The sequence below is a fragment of the Salvelinus alpinus genome, chromosome 7, assembly GCF_045679555.1.
Source record: "Salvelinus alpinus chromosome 7, SLU_Salpinus.1, whole genome shotgun sequence".
NCBI classification, from domain to species: Eukaryota; Metazoa; Chordata; class Actinopteri; order Salmoniformes; family Salmonidae; genus Salvelinus; species Salvelinus alpinus.
Window position 1 is genome coordinate 73,974,111 of NC_092092.1, and position 26,195 is coordinate 74,000,305.

Here is a 26,195-nt window from a genome sequence, read left to right on the forward strand (position 1 = left end):
GATATGGAAGAGAGGGGAGAAGAAGAGAGAGGGGAGAGGAAATGGAAGAGAGGGGAGAAGAAGAGAGAGGGGAGAGGAAATGGAAGAGAGGGGAGAGGAAATGAAAGATAGGGGAGTGGAAGAGAGGGGAGAGGAAGAGAGGGGAGAGGAGGAGAGAGGGGAGAGGAAGAGAGGGAAGAGGAAATGAAAGAGAGGGGAGAGGAAATGGAAGATAGGGGAGGGGAAGAGAGGGGAGAGGATATGGAAGAGAGGGGAGAAGAAGAGAGAGGGGAGAGGAAATGGAAGAGAGGGGAGAGGAAATGGAAGATAGGGGAGTGGAAGAGAGGGGAGAGGAAGAGAGGGGAGAGGAGGAGAGAGGGGAGAGGAAGAGAGGGAAGAGGAAGAGAGAGGAAGAGAGGGGAGAGGAAAGGGAGAAGAGGGGGATACAAAATGGCTACTAGACTTCTGGAATGTTTGGTTTTACAGGATGTTGTGAGTGTGTGTGTGTGCGTGTGTCTGTGTACATGTTTAGCTGTCTGTTGCTGCTTTGCTTGGAAAGTCGATTTAATAATACCCCTCATAACCTTTCTGAGGTATTTTTGTTTTGATGTGTAATTTGTGGCCAATGAGAGATTTTACTGAGGTGGAGAAGGTTCTGCTCGTAGCTAGAGAGAATGTATAACAAGGTGTGTGTGTGTGTGTGTGTGTGTGTGTGTGCGTGCGTGCGTGCGTGCGTGCGTGCGTGCGGGCGGGCGGGCGGGCGTGGGCGTGGGCGTGGGTGTGTGTGTGTCTGGTCTGCCTGTTTTGTCATGTCGGGGACAGTCAGTGGTCCCTCTGGGACTAACCCAATAAAGCAGTTGATTACTATCCTCTTACTGACAGCCAGTAGAAACTCCTTGAGAGCTGGTCTCATTCAAGGCAACATAATGACAGTGGGCTTAGTACGAAAAGGCATCCTATTCCTTATATAGTAAACTACGTTTGACCAGAGCCCTGGAACAGGGAGCCATTTGGAATGCACACAGTGACTGGGGGATTATAGTAGTAACATTATGTCAGGGGGCAGAGAGACCTCATTCCCCTGGAGAAGTGGGCAGACTCTGTCTCTAACCACAGGCCTAGAATCAGTTTACTCTCCATCAGCAACAGACTTAGAAATAATGATGCAAGTGGCAAAACTGATCCTAGATCATCACTTAAGTATAAGCGGCGATGTCATCCTACACTCCTAGCTATCCTCTCCAGCTATAGTTGTATTCTGGATCAGAGGCCTCAGTAGATAGACAGCGGTTGGTTTGTTTGCCATGGTTGTCAGATTATCCAACAGTAAACTGGCCTGCATTATTTTATGACACGTTATAAATACACATAGATATCACCAGGCAGACACGAGGGAGAAGTCACACACATAGTGTTAGAGAACAGTGAACCACTATCACTATCTGACACAACATGAGATGGAAACATGAGCCAGATAGCTGTGCACTTTTGTCCATGTATTACAGTAAATTCAGGCATATTGTATGTCAGATGATCTCTCGGATGCTCTCTCTCTCTCTCTCTCTCTCTCTCTCTCTCTCTCTCTCTCTCTCTCTCTCTCTCTCTCTCTCTCTCTCGCTCATCTCTTAACTCTCTCTCATCTCTCTCTCTCTCTCTCTCTCTCTCTGTCATCTCTCTCTCTCATCTCTCTCCTCCCTCTCTCATCTCTCTCTCTAATACCACATCTCTCTACCCCTTACTCTCTCCCCATACCTCTCTTTCTCCCCATCTCTCTGTCATCCCTCTCTCCCCACCTCTCTCTCTCCTTCTCGCTCTGTCATCCTAGAGTTCAGGGGTTTATTGTATTGCTGTGGGGCTAGTGGTCCAGTGGTGGACTCAGGGGAAAGTATGACTGGCACCTCGACTATGGAGAGGTTTTACGTTCAGCCCAGAGTTAGATTAAACACAGCAGCCCCCTTGCATCCAATACAAAACTACACCTACTTGATCAACAGCAATACCCACACACCAGCTGGCTAAACCCATCCATTCACAAGCCAACTAGAACAACCATACCCCAACCTGCAGTGCCAATCTATGTTCAATGTTTCTGAGTTGCCAGCGTGCACAGGAATACAAATGAGAGCCAGCCTTTTGGCTACTTCCTGTACTGTTATAGACATTCTCATTATAGTAGTGTGCATTGTTCCTGTCATGTATGTTGTTATAAAGTGATCTAGTGAAGTAATACATGTACTAACATATAGGTAGATTCAGTATAAGGTTGGGTGCAGCAGTCTCAGTCTGGTCTAACACATTGTCAGGTAGATTCAGTATAAGGTTGGGTGCAGCAGTCTCAGTCTGGTCTAACACATTGTCAGGTAGATTCAGTATAAGGTTGGGTGTAGCAGTCTCAGTCTGGTCTAACACAATGTCAGGTAGGTTCAGTATAAGGTTGGGTGCAGCAGTCTCAGTCTGGTCTAACACGTTGTCAGGTAGGTTCAGTATAAGGTTGGGTGCAGCAGTCTCAGTCTGGTCTAACACGTTGTCAGGTAGGTTCAGTATAAGGTTGGGTGCAGCAGTCTCAGCCTGGTCTAATATACTTTAGTTCCTCCTCAGACAGTAAACTCACATGGGTGTTTATTTCCTGTGCTCCTATCTTTGGGCTGTGATGCTAAACCAAGGCCCAGTCTCATGAGAGGGTATTTTAGAACCAACCAACCCCTTAGTATTCATGACAAACAGGACAGAATAGAAGCCAGCAGGATCACATTTCAAATCTAGCTGTTGTCAACTGCCCTAGTTTGTTGTGATGCCCTTTTTGGGGTGTGATTGTGGTTTGTGAATCTGTCACCTAACTTGTATTAATCCTTAATCCACGTGTGTGTAATGATTGATGTGCATCACTGTAATCTAGCCTATTGGGGGCTTCATAGCACCTTCTAGAAAGATCCCATGCAAAACTCTGTCCAATCTTCTGTTGTGAAGTGTGATTATGCATGTTTAGATCATAAGGAGTTGGAGTTGATTTGACTTGTACAGATGTTCTAATATAATAATAATATATACCATTTAGCAGACGCTTTTATCCAAAGCAACTTACAGTCATGCCTGCATACATTTGTTTACGTATGGGTGGTCCCGGGAATCAAACCCACTATCCCGCCGTTGCAAGAGCCATACCAACTGAGCTGCAGAGAACAACACTTGTCTTACTTACTAGTGTTTCTCTAATCTGTAGTACACCCCTTGCTTGTTTGACCAACGTGCACATGCAGCATAGTAGTGTGCGCTGAGCCATGCACAGTAAGACAATGGGGCAGGTATTACATCTCCAGCTCCAAAACTCTCGTCTCAGTGGAATTTCATTCAAATGTATTTGAAGACTTTCATAGACGTAGAGGTGAGAAAGTGTTGGAGGGAAAATAACTTCTCAGTTGGCATGAGGGGAACTACCGTTGCAACCTTTGTGAGATTGTGATGTGAGCTGTGTGTGGTCGGGGCTGGGTGGCCGCCCAGGCCTCGCTAAAAGAGGCTATGCAGCCTATTTCTTCACTCTGAAACACAAGCTTCTTTAGTTATATCTCCGTTAAGTTTGGTCTCCAGTGACCTAGGCTACACACAGACTCCCAACTATGAAACTGAGATTTGTCTTTCTTTTGATACACTCAGTCTTTGTTGATGCAAGTTAATGAAGCGACAGAATTGAGACTTAGAACTTAATTGAGAAATGTTTTATGAGTGACTTTCAGTAATCTACATGCATATTGATGATTTGTGTGTGTGTGTGTTTTACATCAATGCCTGTCTGGGGTCATGACCAGATAGTTACATCACAGGTGGGAAATTCCCTGGCCAGCTCCAAGCCACACACCTGTCTGCACCATCGCTATGCAATCTGGCCATAGATCTCCATTCATAACCGTCCATAGAGCGCCACCTGGGGTTCGCAATGAACTTGTAGGCTATTGTGAGACAATTTAACATTGGAATCAAATACTACATTTGACTTGTTTTTTACGGATATAGGAGTATGTATCAGAGGATGGAACTCTGTAAATATTAAACATTGAATCAAGTCTAAGAACCTTACCTTTATGGTCAAAGTAACTACAGTACTTTTATTATGAAAATCTGAGATGTGCGACACCGGAAGGAAGTTCCGCAGATCGAAGGACAACTGGTGGAGAATCGCTGTTACGACAGGCAAGTGGTCTTTATTTTGACGCTTTATGTTGTCCTTCTAACTAATTTTATATTTTATGACATGTCGTTAATTTATTTTAGAATTGCAACAAATATTAGTGTAATCTGGCTGTCTTTCTAACTATGCAATCGATTAAAATACACCACTATTGCCGAGTCAAACATAAACAGCTTCGGTCCATTGCTAGGTTTACGTTATGCGACAACTTGAAGTGTATGCGAAAGGACAGAATAACAAAACGTAGCTAGCTAGCTACTCACCAACATTTCTTAGCTGCCAATAGGATTGACAGCGGTATGATAATCGACATTGTAACCAAGTGGTGTTTGATACGACTTCTTATGCAGCTAGATAACGTCTAGGTACCAGTAGCTATATAGCTACGCTAGCTGGCTTGGTAATGTTGTTGTGGGTTTGGCTAGTTAGCTTAGCTAACTTGATATTTTTTAACATAGCTGCTACCAGAGCTTTGTTGTGAGTTTTTAGTAAGTAGCAAGAACACAGCTGGCTAGATTCTTAGTGTTTCGCTAGCTACTTGTCTTAACTCAGTGTCAGCAAACGATTTGGCTAGTTAGCCTACCGTGCTAACCCTGTGTTGCAGTCGAATGCCATTGGTCGAGGGCTTGAGGCTATGGACAGGGCCTATTAGCTTCAGCGAGCAAACCGGTTCCAAAAGTAGTCTTTTTTTGCATGATGTGTAGCTACATAGTAAATGTTGTATTTGTCAGATGTATACAATTAAAACGAGAAGGGGAAAGTTGCAGAGCGATGTTTTTCAAATGTTTACACCAGGGATGCCTGATGTGTCAATGAGACCAAGACATTTAGGCCTAACAACAGTGATATCCACTTGTTGATCTAGAATAAATTGGTCTTCTTTCATATTTTCTGTTGCCTGTCAATGATTATCAATACTGTCCAAACTGTGCCATTGCACACTTTAGGCTCTAGCAAATCTGATTCAACTAATCAAGTATTTTGTTGACCAGTTATGCTAGTACTAGTAGTGAATCAAAACTGTTGGGGTCATGGGAGGATTGCAAAATGCTGAGCTATTGTTTGTGACCTTGTTCAGTGGTTCTCAAACCTCTCCTTGGGGACCCCCAGCCGTTCCAGGTATTTTATATTTTCTGTAGCTAGCACACCTGATTCAACTAATCATCAAGCCATTGACTAGATCAATCAGATGAGCTACTTCAGGCCCTTGACTAGGTGATTCAGATGAGCTACTTCAGGCCCTTGACTAGGTGAATCAGATGAGCTACTTCAAGCCCTTGACTAGGTGAATCAGGTGAGCTACTTCAGGTCCTTGACTAGGTGAATCAGGTGAGCTACTTCAGGCCCTTGACTAGGTGAATCAGATGAGCTACTTCAGGCCCTTGACTAGGTGAATCAGGTGAGCTACTTCAGGCCCTTGACTAGGTGAATCAGATGAACTACTTCAGGGCTACAACAAAATAGTGAAATGTCTGGGGGTCCCTGTGGAGAGGTTTGAATACCGCTGACCTAGGCCTAGTTCCCTTGGTTATGTGTGTTGTCTCTCCCAGGTGGTAGTGAATGCAGTAGAGTCCCAGTCTAGGTATGGAGCAGTGTGCGTGTGTGGAGCGGGAGCTGGAGAAGGTGCTCCACAGGTTCGTCATGTACGGACACCAGTCAGAGGAACGGCTGGACGAACTACTACGCAGCGTCTGTGAGCTACGGGGACAGCTGGTTACATTCGGTAAGGCCACGCTGTAGTTTAGAAGTAGTGTCCACTCCAGTCATCCGGTACCTTGCAGGTACAGAATGATAGATACCTGCACATACGGTTAAAGGCCCCATATTTGAGGAATTTGATGCACGACTATAACTAAAGCACGGAACAATATGCAATTCATTTATTTAAACAATTCGCCACAAGACAAATGAAACATTGTTTTGCTCCGGTTGCGTGTCATGACTCATGAGTGTTCAGACACAGAAGTGATTCATAGGTCTCTTTATGTAACTTTCAGCAGGACTACTTTAACCTTTAACCTTGCTGTCTCCTTCATGGCAGAGACATGTATTTACAGAGTTGGGTCAACTTTTGAATATTGTTCTAATTCTAGACATTCAGTTACATAACATTGTTTGAATATTCCCATGTGATGGTAATAGGGTGCTAACCATAGACATATGTCATTATATTTGAAATGGTGCTAACATGGCTGCCATAGAATGTTGTGTAATGTCAATGCATCACAATGCAGAAACCTGATTCTCCCGCCTCTCTAAATACCTCTCCTTCAGGGGTACGAGATGCCGATCTGACGGTGCTGTCTCAGACCATGGCCCAGTGTTGTAAGAACATTAAAGAAACAGTACAGCTGCTGGCCTCCAGACACAAGGACATCCACGGCAGTGTCTCCAAAGTGGGCAAAGCTATCGACAGGGTGAGAGTTTCCCACTAAATGCTTTCATTATAGTATCTTTACAATTTAGAAAAGAGATGATGCAACTTCCTTGTGGTTCAAGACAGTATTATACATTTTAAGCACACAAAGGAGAAATGTATTTCCACTTATCCTTTCGTTGTTTCCTGGCTGTGTTTCTGTAGAACTTTGATGCAGAGGTGAGTGCAGTGGTGGCAGAGACAGTGTGGGACTCACCTGAGAGACAGAAGTACCTGAGTGAGACCATTGTGGAACACCTGTACAGACAAGGCATGCTGAGTGTGGCAGAGGACCTATGTCAGGTAAACAGAACAACTGAGATGAAACAAAAGCCTGCACACCCTGTTGGTCCCCAAAACCAGAATTGAAGAACTTGGGTGTATTTCATATGTATTATAACTGTGTGTGTGTCTCCCAGGAATCTGGAGTAGTGATTGACATGAGCATGAAGCAGCCGTTCTTGGAACTCAACAGGATCCTGGAGGCCTTGAGGATGCAGGACCTCAGACCAGCACTAGAGTATGTACTGTACCTCCTCTCTGTTATATACTGACCTCAGACCAGCACTAGAGTATGTACTGTACCTCCTCTCTGTTATATACTGACCTCAGACCAGCACTAGAGTATGTACTGTACCTCCTCTCTGTTATATACTGACCTCAGACCAGCACTAGAGTATGTACTGTACCTCCTCTCTGTTATATACTGACCTCAGACCAGCACTAGAGTATGTACTGTACCTCCTCTCTGTTATATACTGATCTCAGACCAGCACTAGAGTGTGTACTGTACCTCTATGTTATATACTGACCTCAGACCAGCACTAGAGTATGTACTGTACCTCCTCTCTGTTATATACTGACCTCAGACCAGCACTAGAGTGTGTACTGTACCTCCTCTCTGTTATATACTGACCTCAGACCAGCACTAGAGTATGTACTGTACCTCCTCTCTGTTATATACTGACCTCAGACCAGCACTAGTGTGTACTGTACCTCCTCTCTGTTATATACTGACCTCAGACCAGCACTAGAGTATGTACTGTACCTCCTCTCTGTTATATACTGACCTCAGACCAGCACTAGAGTGTGTACTGTACCTCCTCTCTGTGTGGAGTTGAATGTGAATCAAATCCCTCTTTGAGCATTTTGATCCATTCAGTAACTGATTAACTTTAGAACACAATTGAGATCTGAAAGACTTGTAGACACCCGGTCAGGGTTGGGGCAATGCCGGGGTTGGGGCAATGCCGGGGGGGGTTGGGGCAATGCCGGGGTTGAAATTGAATTGAGCCCAATCCTGGGGTCTATTCACTAGGACCTAAACAGAAGGAAACGTGGAGGGAACTACCTGAATTTGCCCAATATAAATTGCTTTCAGTTTGCAACTGTTTGCTGCGGTGTGCACTAATGATTACAATCCTCTCTCTCCCTGGCTCCAGGTGGGCACTAATGATTACAATCCTCTCTCTCCCTGGCTCCAGGTGGGCACTAATTATTACAATCCTCTCTCTCCCTGGCTCCAGGTGTGCACTAATGATTACAATCCTCTCTCTCCCTGGCTCCAGGTGTGCACTAATGATTACAATCCTCTCTCTCCCTGGCTCCAGGTGTGCACTAATGATTACAATCCTCTCTCTCCCTGGCTCCAGGTGGGCACTAATGATTACAATCCTCTCTCTCCCTGGCTCCAGGTGTGCACTAATGATTACAATCCTCTCTCTCCCTGGCTCCAGGTGTGCACTAATGATTACAATCCTCTCTCTCCCTGGCTCCAGGTGTGCACTAATGATTACAATCCTCTCTCTCCCTGGCTCCAGGTGTGCACTAATGATTACAATCCTCTCTCTCCCTGGCTCCAGGTGGGCACTAATGATTACAATCCTCTCTCTCCCTGGCTCCAGGTGTGCACTAATGATTACAATCCTCTCTCTCCCTGGCTCCAGGTGGGCACTAATGATTACAATCCTCTCTCTCCCTGGCTCCAGGTGGGCACTAATGATTACAATCCTCTCTCTCCCTGGCTCCAGGTGTGCACTAATGATTACAATCCTCTCTCTCCCTGGCTCCAGGTGTGCACTAATGATTACAATCCTCTCTCTCCCTGGCTCCAGGTGGGCACTAATGATTACAATCCTCTCTCTCCCTGGCTCCAGGTGTGCACTAATGATTACAATCCTCTCTCTCCCTGGCTCCAGGTGGGCAGTAACAAACCGGCAGCGCCTGCTGGACCTGAACAGTACCCTGGAGTTCAAGCTGCACCGCCTCTACTTCATCAGCCTGTTAAACGGAGGCATCACCAACCAGCTGGAGGCGCTACAGTACGCCAGGCACTTCCAGCCCTTCGCCTCACAGCACCAGAGAGGTAGGAACACAGACAGCCTGGGCCCTGTTCTGGTCAGAGTGGGACAGATAGAAATGTAGAGGGCAGATAAATTATGGTCTGAATGGAAGCACTAACAGTCCACCTCACCGCACCAGAGAGGTAGTGACAGACTCCCTGGCTGGGGGTTCCTGGTGGTTTTGAAGAGGGGTAGGGACAGACTCCCTGGCTGGGGGTTCCTGGTGGTTTTGAAGAGGGGTAGGGACAGACTCCCTGGCTGGAGGTTCCTGGTGGTTTTGAAGAGGGGTAGGGACAGACTCCCTGGCTGGAGGTTCCTGGTGGTTTTGAAGAGGGGTAGGGACAGACTCCCTGGCTGGGGGTTCCTGGTGGTTTTGAAGAGGGGTAGGGACAGACTCCCTGGCTGGGGGTTCCTGGAGGTTTTGAAGAGGGGTAGGGACAGACTCCCTGGCTGGAGGTTCCTGGTGGTTTTGAAGAGGGGTAGGGACAGACTCCCTGGCTGGGGGTTCCTGGTGGTTTTGAAGAGGGGTAGGGACAGACTCCCTGGCTGGGGGTTCCTGGAGGTTTTGAAGAGGGGTAGGGACAGACTCCCTGGCTGGAGGTTCCTGGTGGTTTTGAAGAGGGGTAGGGACAGACTCCCTGGCTGGGGGTTCCTGGTGGTTTTGAAGAGGGGTAGGGACAGACTCCCTGGCTGGGGGTTCCTGGTGGTTTTGAATAACTTTTTGACAGGGATCATGTTCATTAGGCACCAAACGGAAGAAAATCAACTGAAACAGGGAGGAACTGTCCAATAAGACGAAATCCTAATCATCCAATGAGAAACTCTAATTGTTGTTTTGTGTTGCCAAGCATGTTCCGTTGTTGTTTTGTGTTGCCAAGCATGTTCCGTTGTTGTTTTGTGTTGCCAAGCATGTTCCGTTGTTGTTTTGTGTTGCCAAGCATGTTCCGTTGTTGTTTTGTGTTGCCAAGCATGTTCCGTTGTTGTTTTGTGTTGCCAAGCATGTTCCGTTGTTGTTTTGTGTTGCCAAGCATGTTCCGTTGTTGTTTTGTGTTGCCAAGCATGTTCCGTTGTTGTTTTGTGTTGCCAAGCATGTTCCGTTGTTGTTTTGTGTTGCCAAGCATGTTCCGTTGTTGTTTTGTGTTGCCAAGCATGTTCCGTTGTTGTTTTGTGTTGCCAAGCATGTTCCGTTGCAATAGCTTTCTTACAGGACTTCATAGCTTCTTTCTCTTACCAGCTGACTGACTAATGACCTGTTCCAATAGTGTGTCAATGGACACCTTCCTTCCTCCCTACTTCATGACCACTGTCTCCTGTCAGACATCCTTCATGACCACTGTCTCCTGTCAGACATCCTTCATGACCACTGTCTCCTGTCAGACATCCTTCATGACCACTGTCTCCTGTCAGACATCCTTCATGACCACTGTCTCCTGTCAGACATCCTTCATGACCACTGTCTCCTGTCAGACATCCTTCATGACCACTGTCTCCTGTCAGACATCCTTCATGACCACTGTCTCCTGTCAGACATCCTTCATGACCACTGTCTCCTGTCAGACATCCTTCATGACCACTGTCTCCTGTCAGACATCCTTCATGACCACTGTCTCCTGTCAGACATCCTTCATGACCACTGTCTCCTGTCAGACATCCTTCATGACCACTGTCTCCTGTCAGACATCCTTCATGACCACTGTCTCCTGTCAGACATCCTTCATGACCACTGTCTCCTGTCAGACATCCTTCATGACCACTGTCTCCTGTCAGACATCCTTCATGACCACTGTCTCCTCTCAGACATCCTTCATGACCACTGTCTCCTCTCAGACATCCTTCATGACCACTGTCTCCTCTCAGACATCCTTCATGACCACTGTCTCCTCTCAGACATCCTTCATGACCACTGTCTCCTCTCAGACATCCTTCATGACCACTGTCTCCTCTCAGACATCCTTCATGACCACTGTCTCCTCTCAGACATCCTTCATGACCACTGTCTCCTGTCAGACATCCTTCATGACCACTGTCTCCTGTCAGACATCCTTCATGACCACTGTCTCCTCTCAGACATCCTTCATGACCACTGTCTCCTCTCAGACATCCTTCATGACCACTGTCTCCTGTCAGACATCCTTCATGACCACTGTCTCCTGTCAGACATCCTTCATGACCACTGTCTCCTGTCAGACATCCTTCATGACCACTGTCTCCTGTCAGACATCCTTCATGACCACTGTCTCCTGTCAGATATCCTTCATGACCACTGTCTCCTGTCAGACATCCTTCATGACCACTGTCTCCTGTCAGACATCCTTCATGACCACTGTCTCCTGTCAGACATCCTTCATGACCACTGTCTCCTGTCAGACATCCTTCATGACCACTGTCTCCTCTCCCTCCCAGACGTCCATGTTAACAGTGTCTCCTCTCCCCCCCAGACGTCCATGTTAACAGTGTCTCCTCTCCCCCCCCAGACGTCCATGTTAACAGTGTCTCCTCTCCCCCCCAGACGTCCATGTTAACAGTGTCTCCTCTCCCCTCCCAGACGTCCATGTTAACAGTGTCTCCTCTCCCCTCCCAGACGTCCATGTTAACAGTGTCTCCTCTCCCCCCCCAGACGTCCATGTTAACAGTGTCTCCTCTCCCCCCCAGACGTCCATGTTAACAGTGTCTCCTCTCCCCTCCCAGACGTCCATGTTAACAGTGTCTCCTCTCCCCTCCCAGACGTCCATGTTAACAGTGTCTCCTCTCCCCTCCCAGACGTCCATGTTAACAGTGTCTCCCCTCCCAGACGTCCATGTTAACAGTGTCTCCTCTCCCCCCCAGACGTCCATGTTAACAGTGTCTCCTCTCCCCCCCCAGACGTCCATGTTAACAGTGTCTCCTCTCCCCTCCCAGACGTCCATGTTAACAGTGTCTCCTCTCCCCCCCAGACGTCCATGTTAACAGTGTCTCCTCTCCCCCCCCCAGACGTCCATGTTAACAGTGTCTCCTCTCCCCCCCAGACGTCCATGTTAACAGTGTCTCCTCTCCCCTCCCAGACGTCCATGTTAACAGTGTCTCCTCTCCCCTCCCAGACGTCCATGTTAACAGTGTCTCCTCTCCCCTCCCAGACGTCCATGTTAACAGTGTCTCCTCTCCCCCCCCCAGACGTCCATGTTAACAGTGTCTCCCCCCCCCCCCCCAGACGTCATTAAGTGTCTCCTCTCCCCCCCCAGACGTCCATGTTAACAGTGTCTCCTCTCCCCCCCAGACGTCCATGTTAACAGTGTCTCCTCTCCCCTCCCAGACGTCCATGTTAACAGTGTCTCCTCTCCCCCCCAGACGTCCATGTTAACAGTGTCTCCTCTCCCCTCCCAGACGTCCATGTTAACAGTGTCTCCTCTCCCCCCCCAGACGTCCATGTTAACAGTGTCTCCCCCCCCCCCCAGACATCATTAAGTGTCTCCTCTCCCCTCCCAGACGTCCATGTTAACAGTGTCTCCTCTCCCCCCCCCAGACGTCCATGTTAACAGTGTCTCCTCTCCCCTCCCAGACGTCCATGTTAACAGTGTCTCCTCTCCCAGACGTCCATGTTAACAGTGTCTCCTCTCCCCCCCAGACGTCCATGTTAACAGTGTCTCCTCTCCCCCCCAGACGTCCATGTTAACAGTGTCTCCTCTCCCCTCCCAGACGTCCATGTTAACAGTGTCTCCTCTCCCCTCCCAGACGTCCATGTTAACAGTGTCTCCTCTCCCCCCCAGACGTCCATGTTAACAGTGTCTCCTCTCCCCCCCCAGACGTCCATGTTAACAGTGTCTCCTCTCCCCCCCAGACGTCCATGTTAACAGTGTCTCCTCTCCCCCCCCAGACGTCCATGTTAACAGTGTCTCCTCTCCCCCCCAGACGTCCATGTTAACAGTGTCTCCTCCCCCCCCCAGACGTCCATGTTAACAGTGTCTCCTCTCCCCCCAGACGTCCATGTTAACAGTGTCTCCTCTCCCCCCCAGACGTCCATGTTAACAGTGTCTCCTCTCCCCCCCAGACGTCCATGTTAACAGTGTCTCCTCTCCCCTCCCAGACGTCCATGTTAACAGTGTCTCCTCTCCCCCCCAGACGTCCATGTTAACAGTGTCTCCCCCCCCCCCAGACATCATTAAGTGCCTCCTCTCCCCCCCAGACGTCCATGTTAACAGTGTCTCCTCTCCCCTCCCAGACGTCCATGTTAACAGTGTCTCCTCTCCCCCCCCAGACGTCCATGTTAACAGTGTCTCCTCTCCCCTCCCAGACGTCCATGTTAACAGTGTCTCCTCTCCCCCCCCAGACGTCCATGTTAACAGTGTCTCCCCCCCCCCCAGACATCATTAAGTGTCTCCTCTCCCCTCCCAGACGTCCATGTTAACAGTGTCTCCTCTCCCCCCCCCCAGACGTCCATGTTAACAGTGTCTCCTCTCCCCTCCCAGACGTCCATGTTAACAGTGTCTCCTCTCCCCCCCAGACGTCCATGTTAACAGTGTCTCCTCTCCCCTCCCAGACGTCCATGTTAACAGTGTCTCCTCTCCCCTCCCAGACGTCCATGTTAACAGTGTCTCCTCTCCCCTCCCAGACGTCCATGTTAACAGTGTCTCCTCTCCCCTCCCAGACGTCCATGTTAACAGTGTCTCCTCTCCCCCCCCAGACGTCCATGTTAACAGTGTCTCCTCTCCCCTCCCAGACGTCCATGTTAACAGTGTCTCCTCTCCCCTCCCAAACGTCCATGTTAACAGTGTCTCCTCTCCCCCCCCAGACGTCCATGTTAACAGTGTCTCCTCTCCCTCCCAGACGTCCATGTTAACAGTGTCTCCTCTTCCCCCCCCAGACGTCCATGTTAACAGTGTCTCCTCTCCCCCCCCCCAGACGTCCATGTTAACAGTGTCTCCTCTCCCCTCCCAGACGTCCATGTTAACAGTGTCTCCTCTCCCCCAGACATCCAGATCCTCATGGGTAGTCTGGTGTACCTGCGGCACGGCATAGAGAACTCTCCCTACCGCTCTCTGCTAGAGACCAACCAATGGGCTGAGATCTGTAACAGCTTCACCAGGGACGCCTGCGCGCTGCTGGGGCTATCTGTAGAGTCACCTCTCAGTGTCAGGTTAGACACACACACACACACACACACACACACACACACACACACACACCCCGGTTGAGAGCTTCAAGTTCCTTGTTGTCCACATCACCAGCAAACTATCATGGTCCAAACACACTAGGACAGTTGTGATGAGGGCACAACAAAACCTATTCCCCCTCAGAAGACTGAAAAGATTTTGCATGGGGTCCTCAGATCCTCATAAGGTTTTACAGCTGCATCGAGACCATTCTGACGGGTTGCATCACTGCCTGGTATGGCAACTGCTCGGCCTCCGACCGTAAGGCACTACAGAGGGTAGTGCGTACAGCCCAGTACATCACTGGGGCCAAGCTTCTTGCCATCCAGGACTTCTATACCAGGCGGTGTCAGAGGAAGGCCCTAAAAATTGTGAAAGACTCCAGCCAACCTAGTCATAGACTGTTCTCTCTGCTACCGCACGGCAAGCGGTACCGGAGCGCCAAGTCTAGGTCCAAGAGGCTTCAAAACAGCTTCTTCCCCCAAGCCATAAGACTCCTGAACAGCTAATCTAAGGGCTACCCAGAACCCTCTTTTATACTGCTGCTACTCTGTTTATAATCTATGCATAGTCACTTTAACTCTACCTACATGTACATATTACCTCAACTAACCAGTGTCCCCGCACATTGACTCTGTACCGGTACCCCCCTGTATATAGCCTCCACATTGACTCTGTACCGGTACCCCCCTGTATATAGCCTCCACATTGACTCTGTACCGGTACCCCCCTGTATATAGCCTCCACATTGACTCTGTACCGGTACCCCCCTGTATATAGCCTCCACATTGACTCTGTACCGGTACCCCCCTGTATATAGCCTCCACATTGACTCTGTACCGGTACCCCCCTGTATATAGCCTCCACATTGACTCTGTACCGGTACCCCCCTGTATATAGCCTCCACATTGACTCTGTACCGGTACCCCCCTGTATATAGCCTCCACATTGACTCTCTACCGGTACCCCCCTGTATATAGCCTCCACATTGACTCTGTACCGGTACCCCCCCTGTATATAGCCTCCACATTGACTCTGTACCGGTACCCCCCTGTATATAGCCTCCACATTGACTCTGTACCGGTACCCCCCTGTATATAGCCTCCACATTGACTCTGTACCGGTACCACCTGTATATAGCCTCCACATTGACTCTGTACCAGTACCCCCTGTATATAGCCTCCACATTGACTCTGTACCGGTACCCCCCTGTATATAGCCTCCACATTGACTCTGTACCAGTACCCCCTGTATATAGCCTCCACATTGACTCTGTACCGGTACCCCCCTGTATATAGCCTCCACATTGACTCTGTACCGGTACCCCCTGTATATAGCCTCCACATTGACTCTGTACCGGTACCCCCCTGTATATAGCCTCCACATTGACTCTGTACTGGTACCCCCCCTGTATATAGCCTCCACATTGACTCTGTACCGGTACCCCCCTGTATATAGCCTCCACATTGACTCTGTACCGGTACCCCCCTGTATATAGCCTCCACATTGACTCTGTACCGGTACCCCCCTGTATATAGCCTCCACATTGACTCTGTACCGGTACCCCCCTGTATAAAGCCTCCACATTGACTCTGTACCGGTACCCCCCTGTATATAGCCTCCACATTGACTCTGTACCGGTACCCCCCTGTATATAGCCTCCACATTGACTCTGTACCGGTACCCCCCTGTATATAGCCTCCACATTGACTCTGTACCGGTACCCCCCTGTATATAGCCTCCACATTGACTCTGTACCGGTACCCCCCTGTATATAGCCTCCACATTGACTATGTACCGGTACCCCCCTGTATATAGCCTCGCTTGTTATTTTACTGCTGCTCTTTAATTATTAGTTTATTTTTTGTCTTAACTTAAAGCATTGTTGGTTAAGGACTTGTTAGTAAGCATTTCACTGTAAGGTCTACCTACACCTGTTTTATTCGACGCGCACGGCCGGGACGCTGATAGTAAGATTCCTTTACAATGCTGGTCTTTGTTTCTGACTGCAGTATGTGTCTGTGATTTCCACGTCTGTTTCTCTGTGTTGAATGTCAGTTTTGCGTCAGGCTGCATGGCTCTGCCAGTCCTGATGAACATCAAACAGGTGATTGAACAGAGACAGTGTAGCGGAGTCTGGACACACAAGGACGAGCTGCCTGTAAGTCTCCCTCTCTAAGCTCTCTGCTTTTCTGTCATGACTTTCTCTGGGCAATGATTTCTCAGTGTTTAAAAGCAAGAATTGTAATTCAAAATTATTTCTAACATCTATGATACTATAACCATTTTAAAATGGATTATTAATGAAGGTTGTTATAGAAGGGTAACTGTCCTGTCTCCCCTCCCTCCAGATTGAGATAGACCTGGGGAAGAAGTGCTGGTACCACTCCGTGTTCGCCTGTCCCATCCTCCGGCAGCAGACGTCAGAGAGCAACCCTCCCATGAAGCTCATCTGTGGACACGTCATCTCCAGAGACGCCCTCAACAAACTCACCAACGCTGGAAAGTAAGTTTGATCCAGGCTGACCGACAGACAGGAGGGCATTCAACCATTGGCATTGTCAGACCTGTGTAACTCTGTTGTTAAATTCACCTGCCTGTGTGTGTCTCTCTCCTCCATCTCCTCAGACTGAAATGTCCCTACTGTCCCATGGAGCAGAACCCGTCAGATGCCAAGCAGATCTTCTTTTGATCCCCCATCCTGTTTCCTGAAACTGCCAGGCCCTTGGAGCTACAGTAGCTACCTGCTACCCCAGGACCCCTGGAAATCCCCATCCTACCCCCTCACAGGCACCAATTTGCCCCAGTGCCCCCACCCAAACTCGGACCGGAACCCCTCCAGTGATGGCCCAAGGCTGTAATACTCCTGCCTCGTCTTGCCCCGTCAACAGCTCCTAGTGTACAGAGAGCTGATGTGGATGGCCCATCAAACGACTTCTACCCATAGAGAGACAGAGAGGAGTCGGTCGGCATGAGGACGAAGGAAACAACTCAAAAGGATTGTTCATTCATTGACACTCGTTCATTTGCAGCTGCCTGCTGAACTTATTCTACTCTTTTTCTTTAAGGATGTGATGAGGCGTTATGCTTTCTTTTGTGGGATGTTGATAGGGTATCGAGTTGATGTTGATAGCCTATCGAGTTGATGTTGATAGGGTATCGAGTTGATGTTGATAGGGTATCGAGTTGATGTTGATAGGGTATCGAGTTGATGTTGATAGGGTATCGAGTTGATGTTGATAGGGTATCGAGTTGATGTTGATGATAGGCTATCGAGTTGATGATGATGATAGGCTATCGAGTTGATGATGATGATAGGCTATCGAGTTGATGATGATGATAGGCTATCGAGTTGATGATGATGATGATAGGCTATCGAGTTGATGATGATGATGATAGGCTATCGAGTTGATGATGATGATAGGCTATCGAGTTGATGATGATGATAGGCTATCGAGTTGATGATGATGATAGGCTATCGAGTTGATGATGATGATAGGCTATCGAGTTGATGATGATGATGATAGGCTATCGAGTTGATGATGATGATGATAGGCTATCGAGTTGATGATGATGATGATAGGCTATCGAGTTGATGATGATGATAGGCTATCGAGTTGATGATGATGATGATTGATAGCCCATCAAGTTGTGTTGATGATGATGATAGCCCATCAAGTTGCGTTGATGATGATGATAGCCCATCAAGTTGTGTTGATGATGATGATAGCCCATCAAGTTGCGTTGATGATGATGATAGCCCATCAAGTTGTGTTGATGATGATGATAGCCCATCAAGTTGTGTTGATGATGATGATAGCCCATCAAGTTGTGTTGATGATGATGATAGCCCATCAAGTTGTGTTGATGATGATGATAGCCCATCAAGTTGTGTTGATGATGATGATGATGATTGATAGCCCATCAAGTTGTGTTGATGATGATGATGATTGATAGCCCATCAAGTTGTGTTGATGATGATTGATAGCCCATCAAGTTGTGTTGATGATGATGATAGCCCATCAAGTTGTGTTGATGATGATGATAGCCCATCAAGTTGCGTTGATGATGATGATAGCCCATCAAGTTGCGTTGATGATGATTGATAGCCCATCAAGTTGTGTTGATGATGATGATAGCCCATCAAGTTGCGTTGATGATGATGATAGCCCATCAAGTTGCGTTGATGATGATGATAGCCCATCAAGTTGTGTTGATGATGATGATAGCCCATCAAGTTGTGTTGATGATGATGATAGCCCATCAAGTTGTGTTGATGATGATGATAGCCCATCAAGTTGCGTTGATGATGATGATAGCCCATCAAGTTGCGTTGATGATGATGATAGCCCATCAAGTTGCGTTGATGATGATGATAGCCCATCAAGTTGCGTTGATGATGATGATAGCCCATCAAGTTGCGTTGATGATGATGATAGCCCATCAAGTTGCGTTGATGTTGATAGCGTATCGAGTTGATGATGATGTTGGTGATAGGCTATCGAGTTGAGTTGTTGTTGGTGATAGGCTATCGAGTTGTTGTTGGTGATAGGCTATCGAGTTGTTGTTGGTGATAGCCTATCGAGTTGAGTTGATGTTGGTGATAGGCTATCGAGTTGAGTTGATGTTGGTGATAGGCTATCGAGTTGAGTTGATGTTGGTGATAGGCTGTCGAGTTGATGTTGGTGATAGGCTATCGAGTTGATGTTGGTGATAGGCTATCGAGTTGATGTTGGTGATAGCCTATCGAGTTGATGTTGGTGATAGCCTATCGAGTTGATGTTGGTGATAGGCTATCGAGTTGATGTTGGTGATAGGCTATCGAGTTGATGTTGGTGATAGGCTATCGAGTTGATGTTGGTGATAGCCTATCGAGTTGATGTTGGTGATAGCCTATCGAGTTGATGTTGGTGATAGCCTATCGAGTTGATGTTGGTGATAGCCTATCGAGTTGATGTTGGTGATAGCCTATCGAGTTGATGTTGGTGATAGCCTATCGAGTTGATGTTGGTGATAGCCTATCGAGTTGATGTTGGTGATAGCCTATCGAGTTGATGTTGGTGATAGCCTATCGAGTTGATGTTGGTGATAGCCTATCGAGTTGATGTTGGTGATAGCCTATCGAGTTGATGTTGGTGATAGCCTATCGAGTTGATGTTGGTGATAGCCTATCGAGTTGATGTTGGTGATAGCCTATCGAGTTGATGTTGGTGATAGCCTATCGAGTTGATGTTGGTGATAGCCTATCGAGTTGATGTTGGTGATAGCCTATCGAGTTGATGTTGGTGATAGCCTATCGAGTTGATGTTGGTGATAGCCTATCGAGTTGATGTTGGTGATAGCCTATCGAGTTGATGTTGGTGATAGCCTATCGAGTTGATGTTGGTGATAGCCTATCGAGTTGATGTTGGTGATAGCCTATCGAGTTGATGTTGGTGATAGCCTATCGAGTTGATGTTGGTGATAGCCTATCGAGTTGATGTTGGTGATAGCCTATCGAGTTGATGTTGGTGATAGCCTATCGAGTTGATGTTGGTGATAGCCTATCGAGTTGATGTTGGTGATAGCCTATCGAGTTGATGTTGGTGATAGGCTATCGAGTTGATGTTGGTGATAGGCTGTCGAGTTGATGTTGGTGATAGGCTGTTGAGTTGTTGTTGGTGATAGGCTGTTGAGTTGTTGTTGGTGATAGGCTATCGAGTTGATGTTGGTGATAGGCTATCGAGTTGAGTTGTTGTTGGTGATAGGCTATCGAGTTGATGTTGATGTTGGTGATAGGCTATCGAGTTGAGTTGTTGTTGGTGATAGGCTATCGAGTTGATGTTGGTGATAGGCTATCGAGTTGAGTTGTTGTTGGTGATAGGCTATCGAGTTGAGTTGTTGTTGGTGATAGGCTATCGAGTTGATGTTGGTGATAGGCTATCGAGTTGATGTTGGTGATAGGCTATCGAGTTGATGTTGGTGATAGCCTATCGAGTTGATGTTGGTGATAGCCTATCGAGTTGATGTTGGTGATAGCCTATCGAGTTGATGTTGGTGATAGCCTATCGAGTTGATGTTGGTGATAGCCTATCGAGTTGATGTTGGTGATAGCCTATCGAGTTGATGTTGGTGATAGCCTATCGAGTTGATGTTGGTGATAGCCTATCGAGTTGATGTTGGTGATAGCCTATCGAGTTGATGTTGGTGATAGCCTATCGAGTTGATGTTGGTGATAGCCTATCGAGTTGATGTTGGTGATAGCCTATCGAGTTGATGTTGGTGATAGCCTATCGAGTTGATGTTGGTGATAGCCTATCGAGTTGATGTTGGTGATAGCCTATCGAGTTGATGTTGGTGATAGCCTATCGAGTTGATGTTGGTGATAGCCTATCGAGTTGATGTTGGTGATAGCCTATCGAGTTGATGTTGGTGATAGCCTATCGAGTTGATGTTGGTGATAGCCTATCGAGTTGATGTTGGTGATAGGCTATCGAGTTGATGTTGGTGATAGGCTATCGAGTTGATGTTGGTGATAGGCTATCGAGTTGATGTTGGTGATAGGCTATCGAGTTGATGTTGGTGATAGGCTATCGAGTTGATGTTGGTGATAGGCTATCGAGTTGAGTTGATGTTGGTGATAGGCTATCGAGTTGAGTTGTTGTTGGTGATAGGCTATCGAGTTGATGTTGGTGATAGGCTATCGAGTTGATGTTGGTGATAGGCTATCGAGTTGTTGTTGGTGATAGGCTATCGAGTTGATGTTGGTGATAGGCTATCGAGTTGATGTTGGTGATAGGCTATCGAGTTGTTGTTGGTGATAGGCTATCGAGTTGATGTTGGTGATAGGCTATCGAGTTGAGTTGTTGTTGGTGATAGGCTATCGAGTTGATGTTGATGTTGGTGATAGGCTATCGAGTTGAGTTGTTGTTGGTGATAGGCTATCGAGTTGATGTTGGTGATAGGCTATCGAGTTGAGTTGTTGTTGGTGATAGGCTATCGAGTTGAGTTGTTGTTGGTGATAGGCTATCGAGTTGATGTTGGTGATAGGCTATCGAGTTGATGTTGGTGATAGGCTATCGAGTTGATGTTGGTGATAGGCTATCGAGTTGAGTTGTTGTTGGTGATAGGCTATCGAGTTGAGTTGATGTTGGTGATAGGCTATCGAGTTGAGTTGTTGTTGGTGATAGGCTATCGAGTTGAGTTGTTGTTGGTGATAGGCTATCGAGTTGAGTTGTTGTTGGTGATAGGCTATCGAGTTGAGTTGTTGTTGGTGATAGGCTGTTGAGTTGTTGTTGGTGATAGGCTATCGAGTTGAGTTCGAGTTGATGTTGGTGATAGGCTATCGAGTTGATGTTGATGTTGGTGATAGGCTATCGAGATGATGTTGATGTTGGTGATAGGCTATCGAGATGATGTTGATGTTGGTGATAGGCTATCGAGATGAGTTGATGATAGGCTATCGAGATGATGTTGATGTTGGTGATAGGCTATCGAGATGATGTTGATGTTGGTGATAGGCTATCGTGTTGATGTTGGTAATAGGCTTCGAGTTGAGTTGATGTTCATAGCCTGTCGAGTTGATGTTAAATCTTGATGATGATAGCCTTTCGAGTTGAGTTGATAGCGATAGGGTGTTGAGTTGTAGAGTTTTTGGATGACTGCTCTGTTCCTTTTTTCTCTATCTCTCCATCTGTAGGCTTTCCTCAGTACACAGAATGCTCTCCATCTGTAGGCTTTCCTCAGTACACAGAATGCTCTCTCCATCTGTAGGCTTTCCTCAGTACACAGAATGCTCTCTCCATCTGTAGGCTTTCCTCAGTACACAGAATGCTCTCTCCATCTGTAGGCTTTCCTCAGTACACAGAATGATTTAATGGATGTTAGAGGGGTGATGTGACAGTTATTATTTAATTTTTTAGAAAGTTGTCTGATTTCAGGAGAGTATTTAAACTTCTATATTACAGAGGTAAAGCTAAGTGGCCTCTGAGAAAATATATTAACATAAATTGTATTGAGAGGTTGTGATTGGCGGTGACCGTGGTTACAGTTTGTGAATGGAACACTGATTGTAAAAATATTTGCAACATTTCTCTTTCTATTGGCGATGATGAAATAAAGGCCCTGATTGGTTGAAAGTCACTTTGGGTTACAGTACATGTATCAGTGTTGTGATCGGTGGAGAGGTCGAGGGTCAATTGGCTGATTTTGATTTTGCAACTGGCTCCAATAACAATTTTCCTGAAGAAGGAAGCCATGTTTCTAGGCCGACGTATTCAACAAAAACAAATGATACTACTGTGAAGTCTGCTCCTGTTTTTATTTCTCATCGCTAGAATCAAGTCTCTTGTAAAATAGTGAAACCACAAGTAACATAATACATTTGATGAAATATATAATTATGCCACAAAATAGCAACATCAGTATTGGGTTGGATCCATGATCAAATCCTTCTCCGTTTTCCGAACCGATGTCATACCAGCCCATGGAATGGTGATGTCATACCAGCCCATGGAATGGTGATGTCAGCGAGTTCTGCACCACCATCTCTTTAACAGCTGACACATGGTAGCAGTCAGCCATTTGCACTGATCTACAGTCAGAATGAATGATGGAAGCAGGTATTTTTTTTAAGCAGGTCTAGTTTTATATTATGATTTGTGTGTGCGCACACGTGTTTGTTTTGTGTTTGGTTGATTTTACATTTGGTTTACTGCTTTTGGCTGACAATCATTAATCTTCTTTCCCAGATTGACAGAATACACTAAGGTCTGTTATGGCTTCTTCATGGGTTCTTTTTTCAGTAGTCAGAGTTCTTGTGTGATAGGTTGGCCTTTTACCTGCTTCTCTGTCTTTATTAAAGTTGTATTGTACATATTTATTCTCTAACATGTTTCATATTATACTTGCATCTTAAAATGGAATAAAAACTTTATACTCCAACTCTGTTTTTATGTTTGTGGAAAGTATTAGAATTTGGTTGGTTTTGGTTAGCTGCAGAAAGATGGACCGTTAGAGCCAATATTAGCCACTGATGTTGACTCGCATGCTCTTCCTGCTGATGCCACCAGATGGCGACATTACCATACTAGGTGACTTCTACATACTAAACATTTAACTAGGCAAATCAGTTAAGAACAAATTCTTATTTACAATGACGGCCTACCAGCCTGAGAATTTAAGTTGCAGAAATGTCTCCTACTGGGCTAGCTGTATTCACTTCACGCAAACAACTGTCCTCCTGTTGACTTTAACTAGTGTGTGTTATAGTTGTATGCAAGTCATTCTGTAAGCCGCCTACAATGAATGCTTGAAATCCAAGCAGTGAAGTTTGCATGTGTAGAGTCTCCGACACACACAAGCATGAGTTAATATCTTTCATCATCAACCCACACTCAGTCTCCTACATACAGAGCAGCAACACACACAAACATGAGTTAATATCTTTCATCATCAACCCACACTCAGAAGACAGTCACCTATGTGACCTGTGAAGTTATATTAAGCTCTGGTTTATATAATATTGTTAGATGGAGGTTGGTGAGTCAGAGGGAGAGATGGTGTTTGGCTTGACCCCCTCCTGGGAACACACACACATCAAGTCTAAAACAGGACTGTTTGCTAACTGCTCAAATCATGAACCTGGCTATTACACAAGTCAAATATGCTTGAGAGTGGGTGAGAGGACGGCTCATAATGGCTGGGATGGAGTGGTATCAAACAAATGAAAACCATGGGTTTGAGAGTTTGATACCATTCCATGGATTCCTTTCCAGCCGTTACTATGAGCCGTCCTCCCCAATTAAGGTGCCACCAGCCTCCTGTGGTACACACACACACACACATTTTTACATTTGCATTCTAAAAGAAAACTGGGCATTTGTTCTGTGTGTCCAGCACTCAACTTCACAACACCGCCCAGGGCAGCCACTCCCCTTCTCTACAGCCTACCTTGGCTGACTCACATAGAAAGACCTGTTCCTTACGCTAACAAATATCCTCCTGTTTCCATCTGGGCTGACCTTTGACCTCTAATGTCCAAACTCAGGAAGGAGGTATGTTGGGGCCAGGGTTGGACAAGGGAGTGAAGGGCGTTGGGGTTGTACAGGGGAGTGACAGGGTGTGTGGTGATAAGGATCCAAGGCCGAGACATACTAAAGGGTATTTTCCCAGCAGCTTCCTCCAGTCTAGTTCACAGAAAACTAACCTATCAGTTAATAGTCTCCTTCACAAGAGATATTGGGAGAATCTCAGTTTCATACTCCTTGTGTCCTCTCTCCTCGCCTCCTCAAAACCTTATTGGACGAATAAGCCAGGGATCCCTCCCCTCTGACCTTCTCCTCCAATGGGGTTTGAGAAGGAGAAGAGCAGGAAAGGAGTGGTCCAGTCCTGCACACAACAGATAGGTATTTAAAGTCCCAGGAGGATGGGAGAAAGGTAACCAAGACTGAGCTAAATGTAGTACACGACTCTAGGGTTACAGGGCTCAGTGTAGTATAGTATAGCACATTACATTACAGTATAGCGTAGTATAGCATACCAGTGTGTTACTACAAGTTGTAGCTATAATAGGCTGTGCTTTTGTTGGTATTTCTAACGTAAAGAAAATTGCCATCACACCACTTGATAAATGTTTATTATATAAATGCAGAAGCAACATATATATAATGTGTATATACACTACACTACTACACTACTGTTCAAAAGTTTGGGGTCACTTAGAAATGTCCTTGTTTTTGAAAGAAAAGCAATTTTTTTGTCCATTAAAATAACATCAAATTGATCAGAAATACAGTGTAGGAATTGTTAATGTTGTAAGTGACTATTGTAGCTGGAAACGGCAGATTCTATATGGAATATCTACATAGGCGTACAGAGGCCCATTATCATCAACCATCACTCCTGTGTTCCAATGGCACGTTGTGTTAGCTAATCCAAGTTTATCATTTTAAAAGGCTAATTGATCATTAGAAAACCCTTTTGCAATTATGTTAGCACAGCTGAAAACTGTAAATAAATAAAACTATCCTTCTTTAGACTAGTTGAGTATCTGGAGCATCAGCATTTATTTGTGGGTTCGATTACAGGCTCAAAATGGCCAGAAACAAAGCACTTTCTTCTGAAACTCGTCAGTCTATTCTTGTTCTGAGAAATGAAGGCTATTTCATGCAAGAAATTGCCAAGAAACTGAAGATCTCGTACAAGGCTGTGTACTACTCCCTTCACAGAACAGCACAAACTGGCTCTAACCAGTATAGAAAGAGGAGTGGGAGGCCCCGGTGCACAACTGAGCAAAAGGACAAGTACATTAGTGTGTCTAGTTTGAGAAACAGATGCCTTACAAGTCCTCAACTGGCAGCGTCATTAAATAGTACCTGCAAAACACAAGTCTCAATGTCAACAGTGAAGTGGCGACTCCGGGATGCTGGCCTTCTAGTTGCAAAGAAAAAGACAAATCTCAGACTGGCCAATAAAAAGAAAAGTTTAAGATGGGCAAAAGAACACAGCCCCTAGACAGAGGAACTCTGCCTAGAAGACCAGAAGGTAGAATAATAGTGAAGACAACACTATGAAACAATGGAATCATGTAGTAACCAAAAAGTGTTAAACAAATCAAAATATATTTGAGATTCTTCAAATAGCCACCCTTTGCCTTGATGACAGCTTTGCACACTCTTGACATTCTCTCAACCAAAGGGTGGCTATTTGAACAATCTAAAATATATTTTGATTTGTTTAACACTTTTTTGGTTACTACATGATTCCATATGTGCTATTTCATAGTTTTGATGTCTTCACTATTATTCTACAACATAGAAAATAGTAAAAAATTAAGAAAAACCCTTAAATGAGTAGGTGTGTCCAAACTTTTGACTGTATTGAAAGCAGTAACTTCCCTCAATGTAGTCTCTGAATATTTTAATGACTCTAGGACCAAGAAAATGTATTCAAAACAGCTTCTCAAGTTTTGTAATTGTATGTTTGTTAATGGGAAAATATGTCCATTTAATTAAATGTTTCTGTTGAGGAGATGAGGTTTTCCTCCGACAGCAACGATAGGTACAAGTTAATGATCAGTAATTAGTCCAATGGGATGCAGAATAATAGCCAGAGCTTTAATATTCGTCTGTATTCGGCTATTCATTCAAAGTGTCCTTTACTCAAACAGT

The 26,195-nt window shown here is 46.1% G+C and overlaps 1 protein-coding gene across 2 annotated transcripts; it reads left to right on the forward strand.

The window, feature by feature from the left end:
• Window positions 1–4,062: 4,062 nt before the first annotated feature.
• Window positions 4,063–22,968, forward strand: LOC139581644 (E3 ubiquitin-protein transferase RMND5B-like). Of its 2 annotated transcripts, XM_071411627.1 has the most exons (13): window positions 4,063–4,164; window positions 5,713–5,885; window positions 6,437–6,579; window positions 6,744–6,881; window positions 6,998–7,098; window positions 8,777–8,943; window positions 13,865–14,030; window positions 16,105–16,207; window positions 16,398–16,552; window positions 16,675–18,727; window positions 20,654–20,863; window positions 21,345–21,411; window positions 21,474–22,968. In XM_071411627.1, exons 2-10 carry the CDS (start codon window positions 5,747–5,749, stop codon window positions 16,736–16,738), a joined length of 1,176 nt encoding a protein of 391 aa, XP_071267728.1. In that variant the 5' UTR covers window positions 4,063–4,164; window positions 5,713–5,746; the 3' UTR covers window positions 16,739–18,727; window positions 20,654–20,863; window positions 21,345–21,411; window positions 21,474–22,968. The 2 variants fall into 2 exon arrangements, with proteins under 2 accessions (XP_071267728.1, XP_071267727.1); XM_071411626.1 differs by having other exon boundaries at window positions 21,345–22,968.
• The last annotated feature ends 3,227 nt before the right edge of the window (window positions 22,969–26,195 follow it).

What these genes read in the sequence shown, in the direction of transcription:
- LOC139581644 (XM_071411626.1), top strand. Translation starts at nt 5,747, where the DNA reads ATGGAGCAGTGTGCGTGTGTGGAGCGGGAGCTGGAGAAGGTGCTCCAC. An exon ending in GGGACAGCTGGTTACATTCG is followed by an intron (nt 5,886 to 6,436) that starts GTAAGGCCACGC and finishes CCTCTCCTTCAG; the next exon opens with GGGTACGAGATGCCGATCTG. An exon ending in GAGTCACCTCTCAGTGTCAG is followed by an intron (nt 14,031 to 16,104) that starts GTTAGACACACA and finishes GTTGAATGTCAG; the next exon opens with TTTTGCGTCAGGCTGCATGG.